The 21,270-nt window shown below is 35.6% G+C and overlaps 1 protein-coding gene across 1 annotated transcript; it reads left to right on the forward strand.

Annotated features, from left to right (window-relative positions):
• Window positions 1–721: 721 nt before the first annotated feature.
• On the forward strand, window positions 722–5,548 carry LOC115958901 (cytochrome P450 82G1-like). Its single transcript, XM_031077167.1, has 2 exons — window positions 722–1,728; window positions 4,744–5,548. The coding sequence occupies exons 1-2, from the start codon at window positions 793–795 to the stop codon at window positions 5,362–5,364; spliced, it is 1,557 nt and encodes a 518-aa protein (XP_030933027.1). The 5' UTR covers window positions 722–792; the 3' UTR covers window positions 5,365–5,548.
• The last annotated feature ends 15,722 nt before the right edge of the window (window positions 5,549–21,270 follow it).

The raw sequence follows: 21,270 nt of genomic DNA on the forward strand, positions 1-21,270 counted from the left end.
AAAAGCAGTTATTACATTCATTTTGAAGAACCCGCCACCCCTTGCCCCACAAACATCCCATATTTAGTTGGTGCAAAATTACAATATTAAAAATAATTGTAAAACCATTGGTTGGTACAAAATTACCATATTATCATACAAACAATATTCTTACAGTTGTTTGACACATGTAGCACGTTATTCAAAATAAGTTCCTTTCGCAAAATAACCTTTAGGACCAACCTTTTTTCTTTCCTCCAACTTTGGATGCCGAGGAGTTGCCCATCAAAAAAATTTCCCTATCCACCGGTTGATACGTGGAGAATAATGCCTCGTTTGAATAGATATTATGAGTAGCCATAGTGTTATTCTCCTAGTTCACTCGTACATTGTCACAAAAAGGTCCATCTAAAAGACATTTGCAGAGAGACTCTACAAATGTCTTTGAGCCATTAATAGAAAATATATTCTTAAAATTCAATAATTCAAACTACATGAAATTCAAATTAATAGAACCACAAACAAAATATTATGTAAAGCACAGAAAATTAGAGACCAAAAAAATTTCGAATCATCTAAAGACCACAAAATTAGACTTATTTTCACGTACCTAATTTTCCATTTGTTGTTTTGTTTAGCCTGGAACTTTAGGATTGACTTTGCAAATCAACATCTTTGGTCCATATGCAATGCAATAGTGTTGACTGAAGTCACTGAACCCTTTACTGCCACAAAAAGAAAAGGACACAAGTGGCTTCTATAAATGCACATCAAATCTAATATCACTTGCCATCCCAAGATCTAAAGACCACCATGGAGATTTCTTCTCATATCCAAACCATTTTTGGGCTTTTTGTTATGCTAGCAATCTATACTATCCTAAAAATTGCATCAAAGACCAAGAAGGCTTACACCAAACGCATTGAAATCCCTGAACCAGCTGGGGCATTGCCCTTCATAGGCCACCTCCATCTTCTAGGAAGCCAAATCCCAGCTGCCCAATCTCTTGGAGCCATTGCTGATAAATTTGGCTCATTCTTCTCGCTCAAGATCGGTTTCCACCGATTCATAGTAGTGAGTAGTTGGGAAATGGCAAAGGAATTCTTAGCCACCAATGATAGAAATTTTGCTACAAGGGCAAGCATAGCAGCTGGGAAATACATGGGTTACAACAATGCTGTTTTAGCTCTTGCTCCTTATGGTCAATATTGGCGTGATGTAAGAAAGATGGCCACTCTTGAGCTTCTCTCAAGCCATAGGCTTGAAAAGCTCAAGCATGTAAGATTCTCAGAAGCGGAGTCTTTGATTAAAGACTCGCACTTGCTTTGTACAAATAACGAGGTGGTGACTATTAGTAAGTTGTTTGAGCACATGACCTTCAATATCAGCCTCAGGATGATTGTCGGTAAGCGATTTTCAGCAACCACATATAGTGAAAAAAGGAGTGAGGCATGTCGTTTTCAAAGTGCCATCAAGGATGCTCTATATCTTGCTGGCGTGTTTGTCTTGTCTGATGCTATTCCATATCTTGAATGGATGGACTACCAAGGGCATATAGGTTTCATGAAGAGAACAGCTAAGGAACTTGACTCGGTGCTTGAGATTTGGCTTAATGAACATCTCCAGAAACAATTAGAGCAGAAGAGTGATGGTGAAAGCGATTTCATGGACGTGATGCTATCGAGCTTTGCAGAGGATGCTGAGATTTCTGGGCATACACGCGATACCATCATCAAGGCAAATGCACTGGTATGTTGTCACTACCAATTTTATAAAAATGGGTAAAATACTATTTTAGTTCCAAAAATTTACAAAAACTTCGGGACTTGTTGTTTTAGGAGAAAACCATTCCACACGCCTCATTTCACGCTCTCCATTTTCTTTTATACCAAACAGCTGAAAATGTCACTCTCTCATACTTTTTTACCTCCTCTTTTTCCATTGTTCCAAAATCCACTCAATCAAACACAACATTATTATCTATTTGATATCAACCAATAAAGAGTAGCAGAATTTATTTGTTAGATGGAATAGATAAGTGAACACAGAAATTGAACATGGAGGGACAAAACCAGAATTTGAACTTAAGGGGGCCAAAAACATTTTTGTTTGAAAACTTTTAGAAATTGGTATGTTAATACTAAAAGTTGCGTCATCAGTATTGGTTCTCAAATAATTTGTATTTTTTTCTTATAAATTAAGGTTTTTGTTAACGGTGCTATACAACACCTATTAAGTTTGCATTGGTACTTTGTTTAGTTTGCATGCTATTACTAAATCAAGAAAAACGTCAACACCTGCATGACATGCGTCAGGCAACATTGGAAACATCAAATGTTGCATTATTTTACTTAAATACCCTCTTAACCATTTTTACCATCTCCATATTTATAGCATTTTCTCCTTGTGATCTCAGATCTCTTTCCCATCCTATGGCTTCATGTTTATTCTTATCTTTTGATTAAAAAATATATTTTTTTTTTTTCATTTCTTTCCTTCTCCATCACAGCTACAAATCTAGGTGGAACCATTTTTTTTTTTCTGATTCTTTCCTTCTGGTGGGATCCACGGACCCAAAATTTCCCCCAACAAATCTCTAGTTGTTGGTTTTTTATTTTTTTCATAGAGAACCACACCAGTTTTCCAATCACATTTGCCACAGTGGCACATCCATGGAACTTAATTTACGGGGGAGTTTTGGTAGTCTAGATCTAGACAAGGTTGATTTGCTTGCGGAGAGCTTCATTTCAGCCTAGTTATACTCGCTAGAGCTGACCGCTTAGCAGGCATTTTGCTGGGTCGTCCAATTTTATACCATCTATTTCCTCCCTCATTCACACCCAAAAAGTTTTTAATTTCAGATCAAATTGTTCTTATTTTGTAAAAGAGTGTGATTTTGTTGTTTTTTGAGAGTATTGAAATTGTTGTTTGTTTTGGTTTGAATTTGTTTTTTGGGGGGCAAAAGGGAGAGATGGTTAAACTAGTTTTGAGCGTAAAAGGTGAGGAGAGTTAAAAGATGAAGGTATTTTTTTCTTATAAATAACAAATTTAATGGCTTCTCTTTCCTAAGAAAAAGTCTCCACGTGTAAAAAATTATTATTAAATTCCTTCTTAACGGGTTCTGCATAGCACCCGTTAACAGGACCCATAAATTAATCAAACATTGTAATTGACTTTCCTATAATCTATACATCAAATAAAAGTCATATTAATTATAGGGATTTATAATCAATGCTTTTTGTAGCTAAACTGACATTTCCTAATCCTTAGTGTGTCCAACAAAGACATATAGAGTTCAAAGCCCCCCCCTTTTTCTTGTTGTAGTTGTCAAATTATTTAAAAATACTGAAAAATATGACTGATTCTTATACTAAACTGGTATAAAAAATACGATTGCAAAGAGAACTGAAAAAATGAATGGTTCTTATCCTAAACTTCTAGTTTCTTTGGTTCGATATGAGTTGGACTGATTCTTTAATCTTTTCTTTTGGACTGATTCTTTAATCTTTTCTTTGTTTTAAAATCAAATTATTTGTTCACCAAAAAAAAAAAAAAAAATCAGCTTATTTAATATTTTTACATTATTCTATATTAACCTATATTAATAACTACATGTTAACCTATTCCTTTGTTCCCAAAAAAAAAAAAATTCTAACAAAAGGTGTACTCTTTATAAAAAAGAAATAAAAAAATAAAAAAATAAAAACTCTACGCATACGGTGTACCCCTGCTATTGGATTGTCAGTAGGCGCCATGATTTTGTTGCTACTTGTAAAAAATTTCACTAATAGTTTTGGAATAAAAGTTTCCACTTTCCACCTTTATCACTTAAAGATTAAAGAAAAGCAGAGTAGCAGCCACCTTACAAGTCACACACCACAAGGCAGAGAGAATGAGAGAGGAGGGAGACAAGATCAGATCAAAGAAGGAAGAGAGATCCATCCATGAGACCAAACCTTGTCTAAAGGTTTTTTTGTTGTCCGGTTTTATGAATTGTCCAAAGGATTGACTCAAGATTTTTGTTTTTCTTGGGCAAATGGAATGCAAGAATGGTCAGATAAGTTTTCTGTTTTGATTTCATGGGCCAATTTGAAAAGTATTTTGAGAGAGGGGGGCCAAAATATAAATTTCGGGGACAAAATTCTAAACTTGTGTGTAAAAATACATACTAGTCTTTGGTTTTTCAAAATCTGGGGGGGGGGGGGGGGGGGTGCATGGCCCTCCCAGCCCACACATAGAGTTTGTTTGATAGGTGCCATTATATTCCAATCTGCCCATTACCCTTCAATTCAAACCGGGTTGGGTTTGCTAGGTCCCTAAGAAAGCATGCAAATTGTACCGTTCTTTTTGTATAATTCAATAGTCGGGAAAGAAGGAATTGGACACATGATATCTTCGATGAAAAAAATCAAAAAGTATTAGTCGAGCTACAAAACTCTTGGCATGAATTATACTTATATTATTAGAAACTAAGCAACTATAATAGCAGTTGAATGTCTTTGAGAAATTTGGTGGTTGCTTTGAAAGGGTGCAAGAAGATATATAAATCTATTTTTTTTAACCAATATGTTATGAACGCTAGCTAAACTTTAAATCATAACTAAGAAAATTTTAAAATGATCTCTTTTTAACAAAGAGAAAGAATTTTTCGAGAACAACTACCATCCCCCTCTCTTGCTTATTTTTATTTTTCTGTGTGTTGGAACAATAAATAATTTATTATGGTATCAAAAGAGGAGGTTAAACGTGTGTGTGTTTTGGCAGATTCTCATCCTTACCGGAGCAGGAAGCACAGCTACTACACTAACATGGGCACTCTCCCTACTTTTGAACCACCCAAGTGTGCTAAAGGCTGCCCAAGAAGAGTTAGACATGCATGTAGGGAAAGATAAATGGGTGGAAGAATCAGATATCCAAAACTTAAAATACCTCCAAGCCATTGTTAAGGAAACCTTACGTCTGTACCCACCAGGTCCCCTTACAGGGGTACGTGAGGCCATGGAAGATTGTACTGTTGGTGGCTATTTTGTTCCAAAGGGCACTCGTTTGCTCATTAATATATGGAAGTTGCAACGAGACCCACGTGTGTGGTCGAACCCATCTGAATTCCAACCAGAGAGGTTTTTGACAACTCATGCAGACATTGATGTTCGGGGTCAAAATTTTGAGTATATTCCATTCAGTTCTGGTAGAAGGTCATGCCCTGCAATCACATTTGGCTTGCAAGTGGTTCACTTGGCACTAGCTCGTTTGCTTCAAGGATTTGATATCACACCCATGGTAGGTGTGAAGGTGGATATGCGTGAAGGACCAGGAATTGCTTTACCTAAGGTCGATCCATTGGATGTTATACTCAAGCCTCGGCTTTCGATGGAGCACTATTAATGGCTGTGAAGCTAGTACTTAAATTTGAAGGTTATCATGAAAATGTACTCTTATTTGGGAAAATTATTCAGTACCCGTAGAATATAGTGACATGGTATTTCATCATCTCACATTAATAATCATTTCATGTCTTTGTAGAAGTGTTAAATAACTATTGTCTTAGTATTGTGGCTTAACATATCTACTATTTTCTTAAATTATCATATTTGTGAAATTATAATATTTTTAGCATGCTTAATTCACATATTATAGATTTTGAAATCTCATGAAGATATATTTGTTTGAAATATGATTGTATGCAACATTTGTCACCCAAAAAAAAAAAAAAGTTTCAATTCATAATAAGGTTTTTAGATAAACTTTGTGACTTACCTAATACTCATATTACTTATTCTTAGTTCCTTACATGAAAGTGAAAAAGAAATGAATGCCTAAATCTGAAGGAACTCAAACTTCGGAAATCATAATACCTAAACCAATGGTTAAAGTCCATTACTATCAATTCTACCTTGGCATGAACTTATACATGCATCTCATAACCAACTTATGATATTGATACAACAATCAAGGAAAATATGAAAAACACACATATGCTCTAATAATTTTCTTACATATATATATATATATATATATTATAATAATGTTTTTAGATGATTTATTGTCTTTATAAAATTTAATGACTATACAAAATATATCTAATTTAACTCCAACTGTGTTTGTGCTTAGTGTCACATATTTTATTCACAACTAATAATCCCAAGCCTAGAAAAAGAGAGTTCTAGTAGGTTGACTCGAAGTATAAAACACAAAATTGGGTGTTTGGTATGAGTATTTATTTTTTTAGAAAAAGTTTATATTACTCTCACATGAATAGTATAAAATAATTTATTTTATTGAAGAGAGAGAAACTTGAAAGGGAGAGAGAGGAGCATTGTCACTGAGAGAGAGAGAGAGAGAGAGAGAGAGAGAGAGAGAGAGAGAGAGAGAGAGAGAGAGAGAGAGAGAGAGAGAGAGAGAGAGAGAGAGAGAGAGAGAGAGAGAGAGAGCAGTCAACCTGTCGTGTCAAGTCAGTTTTGGTGGGACCCACTTTTTCACAATATTTACCACAATGACACTAAATATTGCTAGTTGAGTTCTAAAAGCTACTGTGAAGAGTTCTCTAAATACATTCTTTAAATCACTTAAAGTGAGGAGTGTTATCTAAATATCCTAACAAGAGTTTTCTTACCAAACACAAAACTTAAAAGTAGGGCTCATAGTTTAAGCATTTAAATTATACAAAACAGTTTTTAAGTTCTGCTACCAAATGGACCCTAAGGCTTCTCAGTTGTTGCTCACAAAATATATCTAATTAACTACAGATATGCACACAAAATTTCAGAATTGTTTCATTGTACTTTAAAAAAAAATTTCTTATGTAACTCAAATATATAGCTATTTGTTGAAGGCATTATAATTAGTTTGACATCTTGAACCTCAATTAAGTAATTAAAATAAAATGGAAAAAAAAAAAAAAAAACAAACAAACAAAGGCTTTAGTTCCAAAGAAAAAGGAAATCTATAATTCCATATATTATATAGCTATAAATCTAATATATTATTCATAACTCAAAGCAAAAGAAAGAAAATTCTACAAGATCCAATCAAGATCTCAAGCCACCAATTATTTATAGTTAAAGGAGTAGAAGAAAATTGCTATTATTAAAACCTCTCTACCAAAAACTTAAGCAAGTAGAGCTAACTCACTAGACAAGATAGGAAAAGTGTTAAGAACCCAGTGGTTCCTAATGGGAATGGATAGAAATTATAGAGGAATTGATGAGAGTTGTAAGGAAATTGACTTAATTCAAAGTAGTCACTCTCCATAGAGAAAGAGAGAGATTAAGAGAGAGAGAGAGAGAGAGAGAGAGAGAGATGCACTAATGCACTAAGAAGTTGGTCTATTCTTCAATTGATATCTAATGTTGAATTATAATTGAAAGCTCAATTAGTGTAGAAACACTAATACTTGTTTAGACCTCCCAATTTTAAACTTACGGCTAAACTACTTTCACTTTAACTTATATAAATGCAGAACAAGAGTAAATGAAGCGTAATAAACCGAAACTACTCTATTGCATGAACATAAGCAATAAACAATAAATGTGATCATAAAGAGTAAGAGAAGAGAGATGCAAACACAAGATAATATCAAAATATGTTATCGAAGAGGAAACCGAAGAACTTAGCAAAAAACCTCTCTGCAACCGTCGATTCATTAGTGAATAAGTTGAAGTATACGAATATCAAAAAGACCCTCCAAGCCTAATCTAACCAATGTACTAAAGTCTTCCAAGCTCCGACTACCAACAGACTTCTTGGAGTCTTATCTTCACTAGTTATCCGGATCTCGCATTACCGCCCGATTGCATTTGCCAAGCCTCATCGGTTTCTTTTAGCAAATCTCAAATGCTTCCCAAGTTCCTAAACACTCTCTACACTCTAAATAGGTGTGAATTGTGTTTGGTTACAAATCTCCTCTCAAGGTATAACAATAGGAGAAGGAAGGATAAGAGACTACAATGATTTCTCACTAAAGGATGAATAGCTCTCTCTCTAAAAGGTGGATGTGTTGTAGAAACCTCTCTAGGGTTTTTCTCTCAATAGTTTCCTTACACTTTTGCGGGTAATAAGGGTATATATAGTATGAGTGAAGGATAGGAAAATCACACTTAAAATCCTCTAGGCAAAGAGTTTCGCAGGTCACTTGTGACTTGGCCTAAGTCTTGAAGTGACTTGCGAAATACAACCTGGCACTTGACCCTTCAGCTTCCACATCTGCTTCTCATGTGACCTTTCGCGGGTTGCACTACTCGCAAGACAAGTCGCGAGATCAACTTCTTGAATAATCTTCACCAACTTAATACTAAACCCATTACAAATTAATCTCACAAAATACAAGGAAATAAATTAATGCAATTACAACATTTTTTGTCATGGAATAAGCCAATATATGTTATGTGAAAAACTATAACTTAACAACAATCATGTATTTATAGGAGACTAGCTCTAATATCATTGGCCCATATGGCTCAAGATAATTGACTAGTTAATTCAATATGTACTCTATGAATTAAGCCATGTGTTAAATGAGCTACATGTGCTCAAATTCTAACTAACTCATCCTAATCCTAATCTCAACCAACTAGTTAACTACCTAACTAAAGGGATTACAACAATGATTTTATATTCCTAACATTTCCCTCCCCCTGAAAACACCTTGCCCACAAAGTGTTGTTGTGAAATGACACCTTCATTAGGGGAAACCAGCCACTAACCTAATACACCAAAGCATCTTGACCGTTGATTACACGAACAGCTCCAAAGCAATTAATCACAGCCCATGACATTAGAGCATAACACATAACAATCATATTGAACTTAACCTTCAGTAATATTGAACTCAGTTTCTTATAAAAATTATGATCATATTGGCTATAGAATCCATCATTTATCCCACAGCTATCACCAAGAAAAGAAGCATCTAGTTTCTTGGCTTTGTGATAGCCACTAAGCAAAGAGATTTGGCCCCCAACTAACAAATAAGCTAGTATCTTCAGCATCTTCAATCCACACCAATGCTTCCCCATCCATGTGAAAATAGGCCATTGGAAGCTTTTCATGATCTAGGGTCTTGTAATAGTTGAAGTATTGGTTTGCTTTATAATCTCAAGCAGCAAATTCTTCACCCTTGAACCTAGGAAAATTAACCTTAATTGATTTTGGAAAAGTTATGGCTAGAACATTGCTTGATATATGATTCTCATTGGACCGAGGTGTTTGGGGTTGTTGTCTTCTTGTTTTTGTATTGGATAATTTCTACAAAATGATATTATGTTTTTTCTAAATTTCTTCAAAGTTGGAAATAGCTTCGTCTAGGAGGATTGTAGATTTAGTTTCAACCACGGCTTCAAGATGAACGGCTATAATACCACTTATTAGGAACCCAGTGGTTCCTAATGGGGATGGATAGGAATTATAGGAGAATTGATGGGAGTTGTAAGGAAATTGACTTAATTTGAGGTAGTCACCCTCTATAGAGAAAGAGAGAGAGAGAGAGATGCACTAATGCACTAAGAAGTTGGTTTGTTCTTCAATTGATATCTAATGTTGAATTACAATCATGTATTTATAGGAGACTAACTCTAATGTCATTGGCCCACATTACTCAAGATAATTGGCTAGTTAATTCAACATGTGCTATATGAATTAAGTCATGTGTTAAATGAGCCACGTGTGCTCAAATTCTAACTAACTCATCCTAATCCTAATCTCAACTAACTAACTAACTAGCTAACTACCTAACTAAAAAGATTACAACAATTATTTCATATTCCTAACATTATGCTAAAAAGGATGAAACATTATTCTAGTATTATTCTTTTAATTTTTTTTCCTTGTTAAAAAAAAGAAATTTTTTTGAGAGAGTCATTTGAACCAATGTTCTAAATTTCGTTCTGGTGACTTTTTCAGTTTATTTATAAGAATGAAATATTTTGGTATCGGTGAATATCGGTGTACCGTTTTGGAGTTACACTATTTTATATTTATTTATTTATAACAAAAATAGATAAATATAAATATTTATTATAGAATATATCAATTCAAAAGAAAATATAATATAATAAAAAATTTCAAACACTAAGTCAGTTCAAATTAAAAACATAACAATAAAAATTACCAACCACATTTAGTAAAAAAAAAAAAACATAATTTTCTCAAAAATAATACATAACAATAAGAAAATAAAAAGTAAGAGAAAAAAAGGGAAAAAGAGAGAGGAAATGAGCCAGACACGTTTTGTTAAAAAAACATAAGTTTGTAACAAAACTTAACTTGGGTATTATGATCACACTGACCAAGAAAGGGAGAGAATTATAACGTCTTATCTTGAAATAGAGACAGTTGGAGGAAGGGATAAAGAAAAATGAGTGTTTTGGCTTTTCAATAGTTGGTTTTGCTCTTGTAAGTCTATTTCATACCTTTTAATTTAAAAATAAAAAATAAAAAAATTTAGTTAGCCCTTTCATGTTTTTCAATTGATTGCAAAATGATTTATTTTGTTCTTTGTTGTGTGCTTTGAATATGTCTCACTGCTTAAGAACTTGGAGGAAAGAGACGAGGAGAAGGGAAAGGATTGTTGCAAGTGAAGTGACTATGAATTGAAATTTCAGGTACATTAATTAATTAGTGCCCGTGAAGTGTTTGTGAAAATGTTGTCGTTCTATCAAGATTGTGATCTGGAAAAGCATTTTTGATGCAACTGAATATTTCACCTTTTCAATATTTATTTTTAATGTTGTTTCTGAAGCTTTGCAGTATCAAATGAAGTTTCTACAAAGGCCACAGGTCTATTATAATATTTCCTAGCATATATATATATATATATATATTGTATTTTCTTCGTTAATATGGAATTATGTCCTAAATTTTGGTTTGGGTTTCAGATTCAAACAGTGTGCTTTGATAACCTTGGCCTTTTGCTTGCTGCAATTCTAAATATATTGTTCAAGAACAATCAAAGGTTTTTCTTCCCCTTCCATTCTAATCATCTAATTAAGTACTGAGGTGATTTTTTTTTTATTTCACTAAATAAAATTTGCACAACCTTTCTATCATTTGTTTATCATGAACTGACTATATTGTTAAATTGTAAATCTTATATATTATCAATTAATTGATATTAGAATCTCCAACACAAACAAGCTAATAATAGTAAAATCTTAATCTATAGATGGGGGTAACTATTTGCATATGGTTCTACATAATTATAACATCCTACCCTGTAGGTATGTTATCAGTTAGGTACTACTAAAATTATATATATTAACTTCCATTGCTTAGTCATTGAAGGTTTTCATTCATACTTTGATGTTTGAATGTAAAATCTTGGTAGTAATTGCTACCTTAAATTAAGTAAATTTAATTGAAATTACTAAACCATGCATGCATCGTACCTGATTTTGTTTTTTAGGAGAAACAATTGTGCCTGTTATTTTGACTTGCGCTTGGAATTTTTTAGCATATTTATTATAAAACCTTGTGCTTCCATGGTATTGAATAAGGGCCTGTTGCCTATGAAGAATGAAAGAAAAATTATTTTTTCTTAAAAATTATTTTTTCTTGTGTCCAAAAAAAGGGGAGATAATTGAAATGAATAATGCTAAGAATATCAGTATAGCAGTAAATTTATCTGTCTTTATCTAATTCAAAAAAATAAATATAGCGGCAAATAAAAATCCAGTCAAATTTTACAACATAAGAATACCTCAAACTTCAAAGCTGTAATCATACTGTTAAATAAAACAACTCACCGAGTGATGATAACTTTTGTGATGTTTACTTTTGTGCTTAATCACAAAAAAAATAATAATAATAATAATAATCACCTATAATTTTGTTATTTTGTAGTTTCTTCAAAATATGGACGTGATAAAATGGGAGTAATTTCAAGTTTCCTAGAAGCAAGCATGTGTACTGCTTGGATTTAAAAAAAATAAAAATTAAGGATTGAGTATTATATAAACTAGATGTAACCCATGTAAATGTAAGGATACATTTAAAATTAAACACAATTTTTATTATAAAAATATATATAATTAGTCAAATTATTAAAAAAAAAATAGCATGTAACATATGCATAAGTATAAATACATTTAAAATTAAACACAATTTCTATCATAAAAATATAAGTAATTAGTTAAAAAAAAATTTTAAGTAAACATAATTAGCCATATATTAAAATTCTTACCCAAATCTAATACTACTTATAATCAATTTTTTCTAATTTTTTTAATAAGATAGAATGTGTGGTGATTTTTGTTATGTGATTAAATTTTTTTAAAAATTTTTTTTATAGTTCATTAATATTAGATTATTAGTATTTTATACTCATTAACTCACTTGGCACAAAGATTAAAAAACCTAAGTAGATAATTATGGTGTGATCCCTACATCAATTTAGACATATGACACAAAATTATATTCTAATTCCAAATTCTAATTGAACTTTACCTATTAATATAAATATATAAATAAATAAATATATATATATATATATATATATTACCCCGTATTGTCTCAATTGTACATTTTATATATTTGTAACATGAGTTTATGTTATTTTATGACACCCACTAAAGAATTTGTCTTAACCGCTTATTTTTGGATTTTAGGTGATAAGATTGCAAATTTTGAACGAATGTCGGAAAAATGGTCCTTAAAATCAGAATTCATCTCAGTATTGTGAGATGAAGGTTAAATATCATTATCATATCAATTTTTAAAGTTCCTTTTAATTTTTAAATATTACAGTTTCCATGCTTATGAATTAGTTTGCTTGCTTATTTTATTTTGATATTCTTATTGAAAAGCTTATTTATTTTGATATTCTTATTGAAAAATAATTTATAGTTGTTTTATATTTTTTTGAAATGAAGTGGCGAATCAATTTGTGCTTGTAGAGATATCATAGCAGGGCTATCATTTGAAAATGCAATTATAGACTTTAGTTTTTGGCTTTACCTTTTTAATAACTCCAGAGTTTGATTCTAGTCCTTATAGTGGTTAAGTTGCTAATAAATTTTTATTTAGTGTGCGTTTGCCTAGCATTGAAGCTGCATTTGCGTTTTTTTGCTGGTCCCATGGCACTGTTTATGGACCAACCAAAGCACAAAAATGTGTGAATAGTGTTCATGAACAATGTTTTGCCTTTAAAAAAATATTTTGCTACTGTAAGGTTGAATTTATTCAACCATCTAATTGGCTTTATTCCGTGCCAAATTTGCTTGTAATTCAGCATTTAGTAACCCTGTATTTAGGTGGGTTTGATGTAAGGGTAGTGAGTGAGATAGAGTGAAGATTGCTCAAGAGTGTGCAAGAAAACAGAGACTCGCGGCTGGGACTCGCGGGTGACTCGCGGCTGCAAGCCACCAGAAGCAGCACACGTGCCAAGCATGCTGGAAGGTGAACAGTCATGCTAGCTGGAGCACTACAGGACAAAACAGGACAACTGGCCATACGGTTATCTCGCGACTGGATCTCGCGACTTGGTCAAGCCGCGAGGTCAAGCCGCGAGCCACCCCTGTTTTGTAAAAACCTGACGTTTCACATTCCTCTCCACTCCAGTATAAATACCTTTTTTACCCACGATTGAAAGAGAGCTTCCAGAGAGAATTTTGAGAGAGAAAACCTAAAGAAAAACCAGATTGTTTCACCCACAATCTCTACCTTAGAATCTCTTCAAATTCCTCAACTCTCTTCCTCTCCATTGTTAAATCCTTGAGAGGCATTATACCAAACCTGGTTCTCACCATCATCATCACTGTGAGACAGTCGTTTGGATTTCTGGGAAGCAGTTAGGAAGGAACCAATCTTCATTGGTTGATGCTATGGTCTAGTAGCGGAATCCGGGAAGCTAGAAAAGAAAAAGGTTCGGCGCAACCTCGTTGGAGCAAGAAGCTTGGAGGGCTTAGGTGCACTGGGTAGATTAGGCTTGGAGGGTCTATTGCTGTCCTTGTATCCCAACTGTATTTTCTAGTGGATTGTTTACCGCTTGGAGGGCGACGGAGAGGTTTTACGCCGAGGGCTTCGGTTTCCTCTTCGATAACACATCGCGTGTTGTCTTTGTGTTTGCATCTTCCTTCCTCTCTATCTTTGCCTTTTCATTTATCTGCTGTGGATTTTAATTTGTTATGGCTTAGATAGTATTTAATCAATTTCATATTATAGCATATGTTAAGTTTCCGCACACTAGTTGTTTGACATATTGCTTGAATTGATTAAGTTGTAATTTGGGGGTCTAAACGTTCAAAGGTGTTTTTACACGTTTTTTGAACTTTCAATTGGTATCAGAGCGGGTACACTGATATTGGTTTCATTACCATTGTGTGATCCTTGACTCCCTTTTGAGATGGATAGGTCTCAATCCCTAAATGCACCTCCATATTTTGATGGTAGTAATTATGCTTTTTGGAAGGTTCGCATGAGAGCTTTTCTATGTTCTATTGATGAATCAGTTTGGGATGCTGTTGAGATTGGTTGGACCAAACCTGAGGCAGCCAAATCCACATGGGATAAGGCAGCACTTGCTGCATCTAATGCTAACAGTAAAGCACTCAATGCTATTTTCTGTGGTGTGTCTCCAGATGAATTTCACAGGATTTCTCATATTACCGTTGCCAAAGAAGCATGGGAGATTTTGGAAACCACCTATGAAGGCACGAAGAAAGTGAAAGACACCAAGTTACAAATGCTGACCACTCGGTTTGAGGAGCTCAAAATGAGTGAGGATGAGTCTTTTGACTCTTTCTATGGGAAGCTAAATGAAGTGGTTGTCAGCAAGTTCAACTTGGGGGAGAAAACGGAGGACTCAAAGATTGTAAGGAAGATCCTTCGATCATTGCCGGAAAGTTTTCGTGCTAAAGTGACAGCAATTGAAGAGAGCAAGGACCTCGATGACATCAAAGTGCAGGAGCTGGTTGGTTCTCTTCAGACTTATGAGATGTCGCTGCCCAATCAACGGAAGAGTAAATCTCTTGCTCTAAAGACCATTAATGAGAAGGTGGAAGATCAAGACTCATCGGGAGAAGATGTGGTTGACAAAGATGTTGCATACCTTGTCAAAAATTTCAGAAAGTTCTTGAAATTCAAAAATAATGGCAAATTTGATGATAAAAGAAAATTCCAAAGTTCTGGAAGGGAAAAGAGGGAATTCAAAAAGAAAGATGGAAAAGAATCCCAATCCACACAAGGTGTCACTTGTTTCGAATGTAACGGACACAGACACTTTAAGAAGGAATGTCCAAATTATTTGAAATCGAAAGGTAAAGTGTATGCCACGATCTTGAGTGACTCGGATTCGTCTGACTCAGAATCTGAAGAGAGCTGTGATGGAGAGGGGAACTATTCGGCTTTTATGACTATTGCTCATGTTGAGTCTTCAGATGAGCTGAATCTGCTTGTGCGAGACCTTGGAGAACATAGTGATGATGACTCACTAGGAATTGTTGAAGAATCGGATGCTGAAGAAGATGGAAGCACAGCAAATCTTCAGGAGAATTATAACTCACTCTTGGAGAAGTCCGGGGAGTACACAAGGGTGGCCAAGGCTGCTGTGAGAAAAATGAAGAAGGCTGAGGAGGACTACAAAAGTCTCCTAATACGATATAGGGAGGCAAAATGTGAGATAGAAACTCTGAATGGTGAGTTGTCCGAAACTTACACAAAAGTAAGATTTCTTGAGAGTGAGGTTGTGCAAGCAAATGCTAAAGTAGAGAGGGTCACCACCAAGAAGCTAGATGATGTTATCTCATCTCAAAAGAGCTTTTCAGACAAATCCGGATTGGGATATACCGGAGGAAGTAGTTCATCTGGAAATGTCACTAAAGAAGTGAAGTTTGTGAAGGCCAAAGATCCAGTTGTAGCTAACCTTACTGGTGAGAAGCTCGAGGTGGAGGAGAAGAAGAATGTGGTGAACCAACGGATGTTAAATCCCCGTAATCAGTCTGTGGGCAGGTCTGAATCTCGTGCCAAGTCACGTCCACGACCTCAAAGAGGTCCTAGAGGAACTTATGTGTGCCACTATTGCGGACTTCAAGGGCATACTCGACCAAATTGCCAAAAGCTGAGAGCAAAGAATAGTGCAACTCCTCAAAGGTCAGGAGGACCTAGAAATGATAGAAGAATTTGGGCTGGAGATCAATCTAGAGATCAGAATGGTGATCCCGGAATGATGAACGTGATGAAGATGATTGGTGCATTCACCAACTGCTTGGAAAGCTTCTCACGAAGGTTTGAAAGCCCTAACTCCCGTACCCAATCCTATACGGAAATCACCCCAAACGCAAGTGACGTGTGGGTGAAAAAGGGTACTCATGCATAAGCATTATAACATGTCCATGCATTAATACTTCCTATGCTTTGTGACAATGTTTGTTTGTTTGTGTTGCTTGCTGTTTTTGCTATTGGTTGTTTGCTTGTCTACTTGTGCATATTTTTGATTTTGTCTTTTCAATCTTTTTGCTTCTTGTGTCAAAAATCCAAAAATCACATAAAAATTTAGAAAATCAAAAAGCTTGATTGACTTTGTTGAGTTTTTGTCTCAAAACTTGTTTTGCCTTGTACCTTTGTGCTAATGGCTTTGTGTATTTTCGAGCATTGCTTGTTTTCATGCACTCATATCTATGTGGGAGAAATCTTGAAATCGTTGTGATTGTTGTAAATAGATCTTCAAACTTGTCATGAATGATTAGTGAATGGTTATGTTGATCTTGAGACATGCATAGACTTGTGTCTATATATCTTCCCACCTTTTTTTTTTTGTTTTGCTAAAAAGAGCTCACCAAATGTAAATCTCCAAATGAAAAGAGATATTGAGCTGCAAAAGCCTGTCGCACATTCTAGTATTTGACTAGGAAAAAGGGTAAGCGACCTTATATTAAAGTGAAAGTTTATTCAAAAAGCCAAAGGCTTATTCATTAAAGTGAAATATCAAATATCACTCTCACAATGAGAGGTGGTTGACTCAAAAGATCAAAAAGATCAAATGTTATGATTGAAAGTGGAGTCAAATGTAAAGCTCCAAATTATGTTATCAAGTTTTGTGGGAGGTCATATATACATACTTCTATAATTGAGATGGGTCACATGATCTAGTGCTAATTGTGTATGTCTTGGTTGAATTGATCATTGAAGCTTCACATTAGACTAAGGACTATCTCATTGTTGATATCCACACACAACACACAAGTTTATGCTCAATAAATGCCATATTCATTTGTGTGATTGTACTTGAAGAAATGTGTTTTCACATGCTCTATCTTTGTTAATTCAAGCACAAAAAGATTTTTGAGTGTTTTAGATGTTTTTGGAAAGTATTTTGTTTAAAAAATCTGAAAATTTCAAAAAACCTGTTTTGCCCTATTTTGGCGGCTCAGTCGCGGGTATGTCAAGTCGCGAGCCTCAGTCGCATCTTCGCTGGTCATTTTTGGCGACTTGTTCGCGAGTGGAAGGTCCAGTTGCGAGGTTACTCAGAGATTTTCGCGGCTCAGCTCGCGACTCACTCGCGGGTAGACCTTCCAGTCGCGAAAAACACTTAGAAAAATTTTTCAAATTTTTGTTCTTGTGTGTTTTGGCGGTTTGAGCTAGCGACTGTGTGGCGACTTAATCCAGTCGCGAAAAACGCGTGTTTTGCAGAAATAAGAGCAGTTTTTAAATCTTTTTCAGTTTTCCCTCGAACATTTGTAACTGTTCATCTTCTCTCAAAACTTCCTCCTTTCCAAACACTTCGTGAATCCATTTTCAACCCTCATTGGTGCTTCATTTCTTATCCAAATCATCAAGAAAAGGTATGGGTTTTGCTTTCTCAATCTCATTTTCCTTTTCCTGGATATTTTTGTTACTATTTGGATTGATATTGTGTTTGAAATACTTCTCTCTTTGTGTAATGGGTATGGCGTGTCTTGTTTGATATTTGTCTCGCCTGCTTTCATGTTGAGCGGTCACATTGTGTTTTTCATTGTTTTGATTTTTGCCTATTGCTGAGTTTGATAATCTTTTCTTAAATGGGTTTGGTGTTTATTTGACTTATTCATTTCACTTGCTTGTGTATTGACGTTGGATTTAGGTATTGTTTACTGAGTTTTTAAGATTTCATAATGTGTGTCTCTCAACCAAGTGCTCTAGTGTGGATGATTTGTTCTTCATGCTGAAATTTTTTTTCCCATATTCATGTCTCTTGTGGAGTTCTTTATGTTATCTGCTCTAAATGATCGACTGCTGTATCTGTTTGCATCTCATGATCATGATAACCTGTCTCATTGACAGTTGTTATTTGTTTTGTCCATCTATGTCTTTGTGCACTATCAACATATTGCTGCACCTATCATTTTGTGCTCCTTTGTATTGTTGGTAGTTTGATTGGGACTGCAATATCTTCAATTTGTGTTTATATATTGAAATTTTGTTTTCACTGGATTTGTTGAAATTTATCTTGTGTGGTATCGTTGTTTGGTTCTTTGCTGTGGGTCTGTTCTCTTGCAGATGTCTCGTCGATCTTCCAAGGGTAAAGACATTGTTGCTGACGAACCAACAACACCGGTTGCTAAAAGGACTCGACTATCATCTCAGGCTTCTCAAGACCCCAATGAGGATAGGTTCAGACTTCCTCTTAACTCACATGTCTACTCAAACGTGTTTGACAAGTCGACCACTATAGTGGAACGGGTGGTAGAGTTTAATACCTTAGGGACCACTTTCATCCCTCGAATCTTTGAGAAACGAGATTGGGCAAACTTGTTTGGGAACTTTGATGATCCAATGGATGAACTGGTCAAAGAATGCTTCTCCAATGCAACTGATCTTGGACCCCAACTCATTTTCTGGGTCAGAGGAACAGAGTTTAGTGTTACCCCAGACTCCATAGCAGATCTTCTCAGCATCACCAGACCTCAGAATGTGAATATAACTCCTTACGATGAACGAAATCCAGAAGTTGGAGAAATTTTACAAATCCTAGGATACGATCATGAAGTATCCAGTGCAGGAACCTCCATCAGCACCGCAAAGTTTGCACCTGAGCTGACCACACTGAAATTGATCATGTTCACCAATCTCTACCCACTGTCCAACACTACATTCATCAATCTTGGGAGAGCTCTGTTTCTTTGTGACCTTATTACAGGGGCCCCCATTGATATATGTGCTCACATCTACTACACCTTAAGGAAGACCGCGTGTCGATCTGCAGCTCGAGGAGTCATTCCATTTTGCAGTCTCATCATGAAGCTCATTCTTCGTGAAGGCATTATTCCTCCTGCAGATGGAAAAATGCTGACTCGTCAACGTCCCATTTCCTTGTTCACTCTTCAAGCTAGCAGAAGTCACTCCTCTAAATCACCAAGGAGTGCTCACATCTCTCCGGTTACTCCATCTGCCCCTGACTCAGAGACACCTGCACATACCACATCTACATCACGTGCTGTTCCTGAAGCTTCACCGGCTAGTATTCCGCAAGCACAGACTGCTCCTCATACTGATAGAGTCGGCAGTATACTTGAGCATATTCAGAAACGCGTTGATGAGCTTGTGGTACTTCTCTACTCCACGAACAACCATGTCCAAATGCGTCTCGAGACTATGGAGAATTAGTTGGATGATATTCAACGAAAGTTGGACGAGAGCCTTTAGCTATTCCTGACAAAAAGGGGGAGAGCATTCAGTAAGGGGGAGAAAGTTTCAAAGGGAAGTGTGCATAGTGATAGGGGGAGTACACACATACTTTTGTTTTTAGTCTTATCCTCTAAACTTATAGTTTTTGGTTTATGTTTGTTGGTCTAGTTATTGTTTATATGGGTTTGATACACTGTGTTTTGGTGTATAGTTGTTTCTAACTCTTATCATATACTCTTGGTTTAAACTTTAATATATTTTGATGATGTTATTCAGGATGTTTAGTGTTTGTACCCATGTGTTTTTGTAAGCTTTTAGGGTTAATGTTTTATGCATAGTTTGTAGGCTTTATGGTTTGTACCTTGCTTAGTGCAGCCTTTATGCTATGTTAAAAATCAGTACTTTAATCTAAATGTTATGCATTTTGGTTTATGTACTGTCACTCTTGTGCCCTTGTAGGATTGTTCCTAGATGCATATGCCTTGTGTGATATGCATTGGTTGAGTGTTGAACATACAAGTGTCTTGCCTTGTGCTTGTTAACTTGTATGTCCTTGTGTTCATTCCAAGTGTGAATGAGCACTGTGATCACTACCTTGTGGTGTTCACTTGGTTGATCAAGCCATGGTTTGTTTCTTAACTCCATCTTTGCTTGATCACATATTGCCTGTTTCATATGCATTTTATAATTTTCTGCTTACAATGATCATGGTGTATTGTTGTGTTTCAGGAGTATTATGTTCATATGATTCAAGTGCTTCACAGCTTCTAGAGTTTGGTGTGAGTGAGTTTTGTTCAACTGTTCCCAACTCACATGTTAAGTCTAGAGTCTGTTTTAGGGTTTTGTCACGGAATAGCCAAAGGGGGAGATTGTAAGGTTGAATTTATTCAACCATCTAATTGGCTTTATTCCGTGCCAAATTTGCTTGTAATTCAGCATTTAGTAACCCTGTATTTAGGTGGGTTTGATGTAAGGGTAATGAGTGAGATAGAGTGAAGATTGCTCAAGAGTGTGCAAGAAAACAGAGACTCGCGGCTGGGACTCGCGGGTGACTCGCGGCTGCAAGCCGCCAGAAGCAGCACACGTGCCAAGCATGCTGGAAGGTGAACAGTCATGCTAGCTGGAGCACTACAGGACAAAACAGGACAACTGGCCATAAGGTTATCTCGCGACTGGATCTCGCGACTTGGTCAAGCCGCGAGGTCAAGCCGCGAGCCACCCCTGTTTTGTAAAAACCTGACGTTTCACATTCCTCTCCACTCCAGTATAAATACCCTTTTTACCCACGATTGAAAGAGAGCTTCCAGAGAGAATTTTGAGAGAGAAACCCTAAAGAAAAACCAGATTGTTTCACCCACAATCTCTACCTTAGAATCTCTTCAAATTCCTCAACTCTCTTCCTCTCCATTGTTAAATCCTTGAGAGGCATTATACCAAACCTGGTTCTCACCATCATCATCACTGTGAGACAGTCGTTTGGATTTCTGGGAAGCAGTTAGGAAGGAACCAATCTTCATTGGTTGATGCTATGGTCTAGTAGCGGAATCCGGGAAGCTAGAAAAGAAAAAGGTTCGGCGCAACCTCGTTGGAGTAAGAAGCTTGGAGGGCTTAAGTGCACTGGGTAGATTAGGCTTGGAGGGTCTATTGCTGTCCTTGTATCCCAACTGTATTTTCTAGTGGATTGTTTACCGCTTGGAG

Source organism: Quercus lobata, chromosome 9 (genome assembly GCF_001633185.2).
Source record: "Quercus lobata isolate SW786 chromosome 9, ValleyOak3.0 Primary Assembly, whole genome shotgun sequence".
Classification (NCBI taxonomy): Eukaryota; Viridiplantae; Streptophyta; class Magnoliopsida; order Fagales; family Fagaceae; genus Quercus; species Quercus lobata.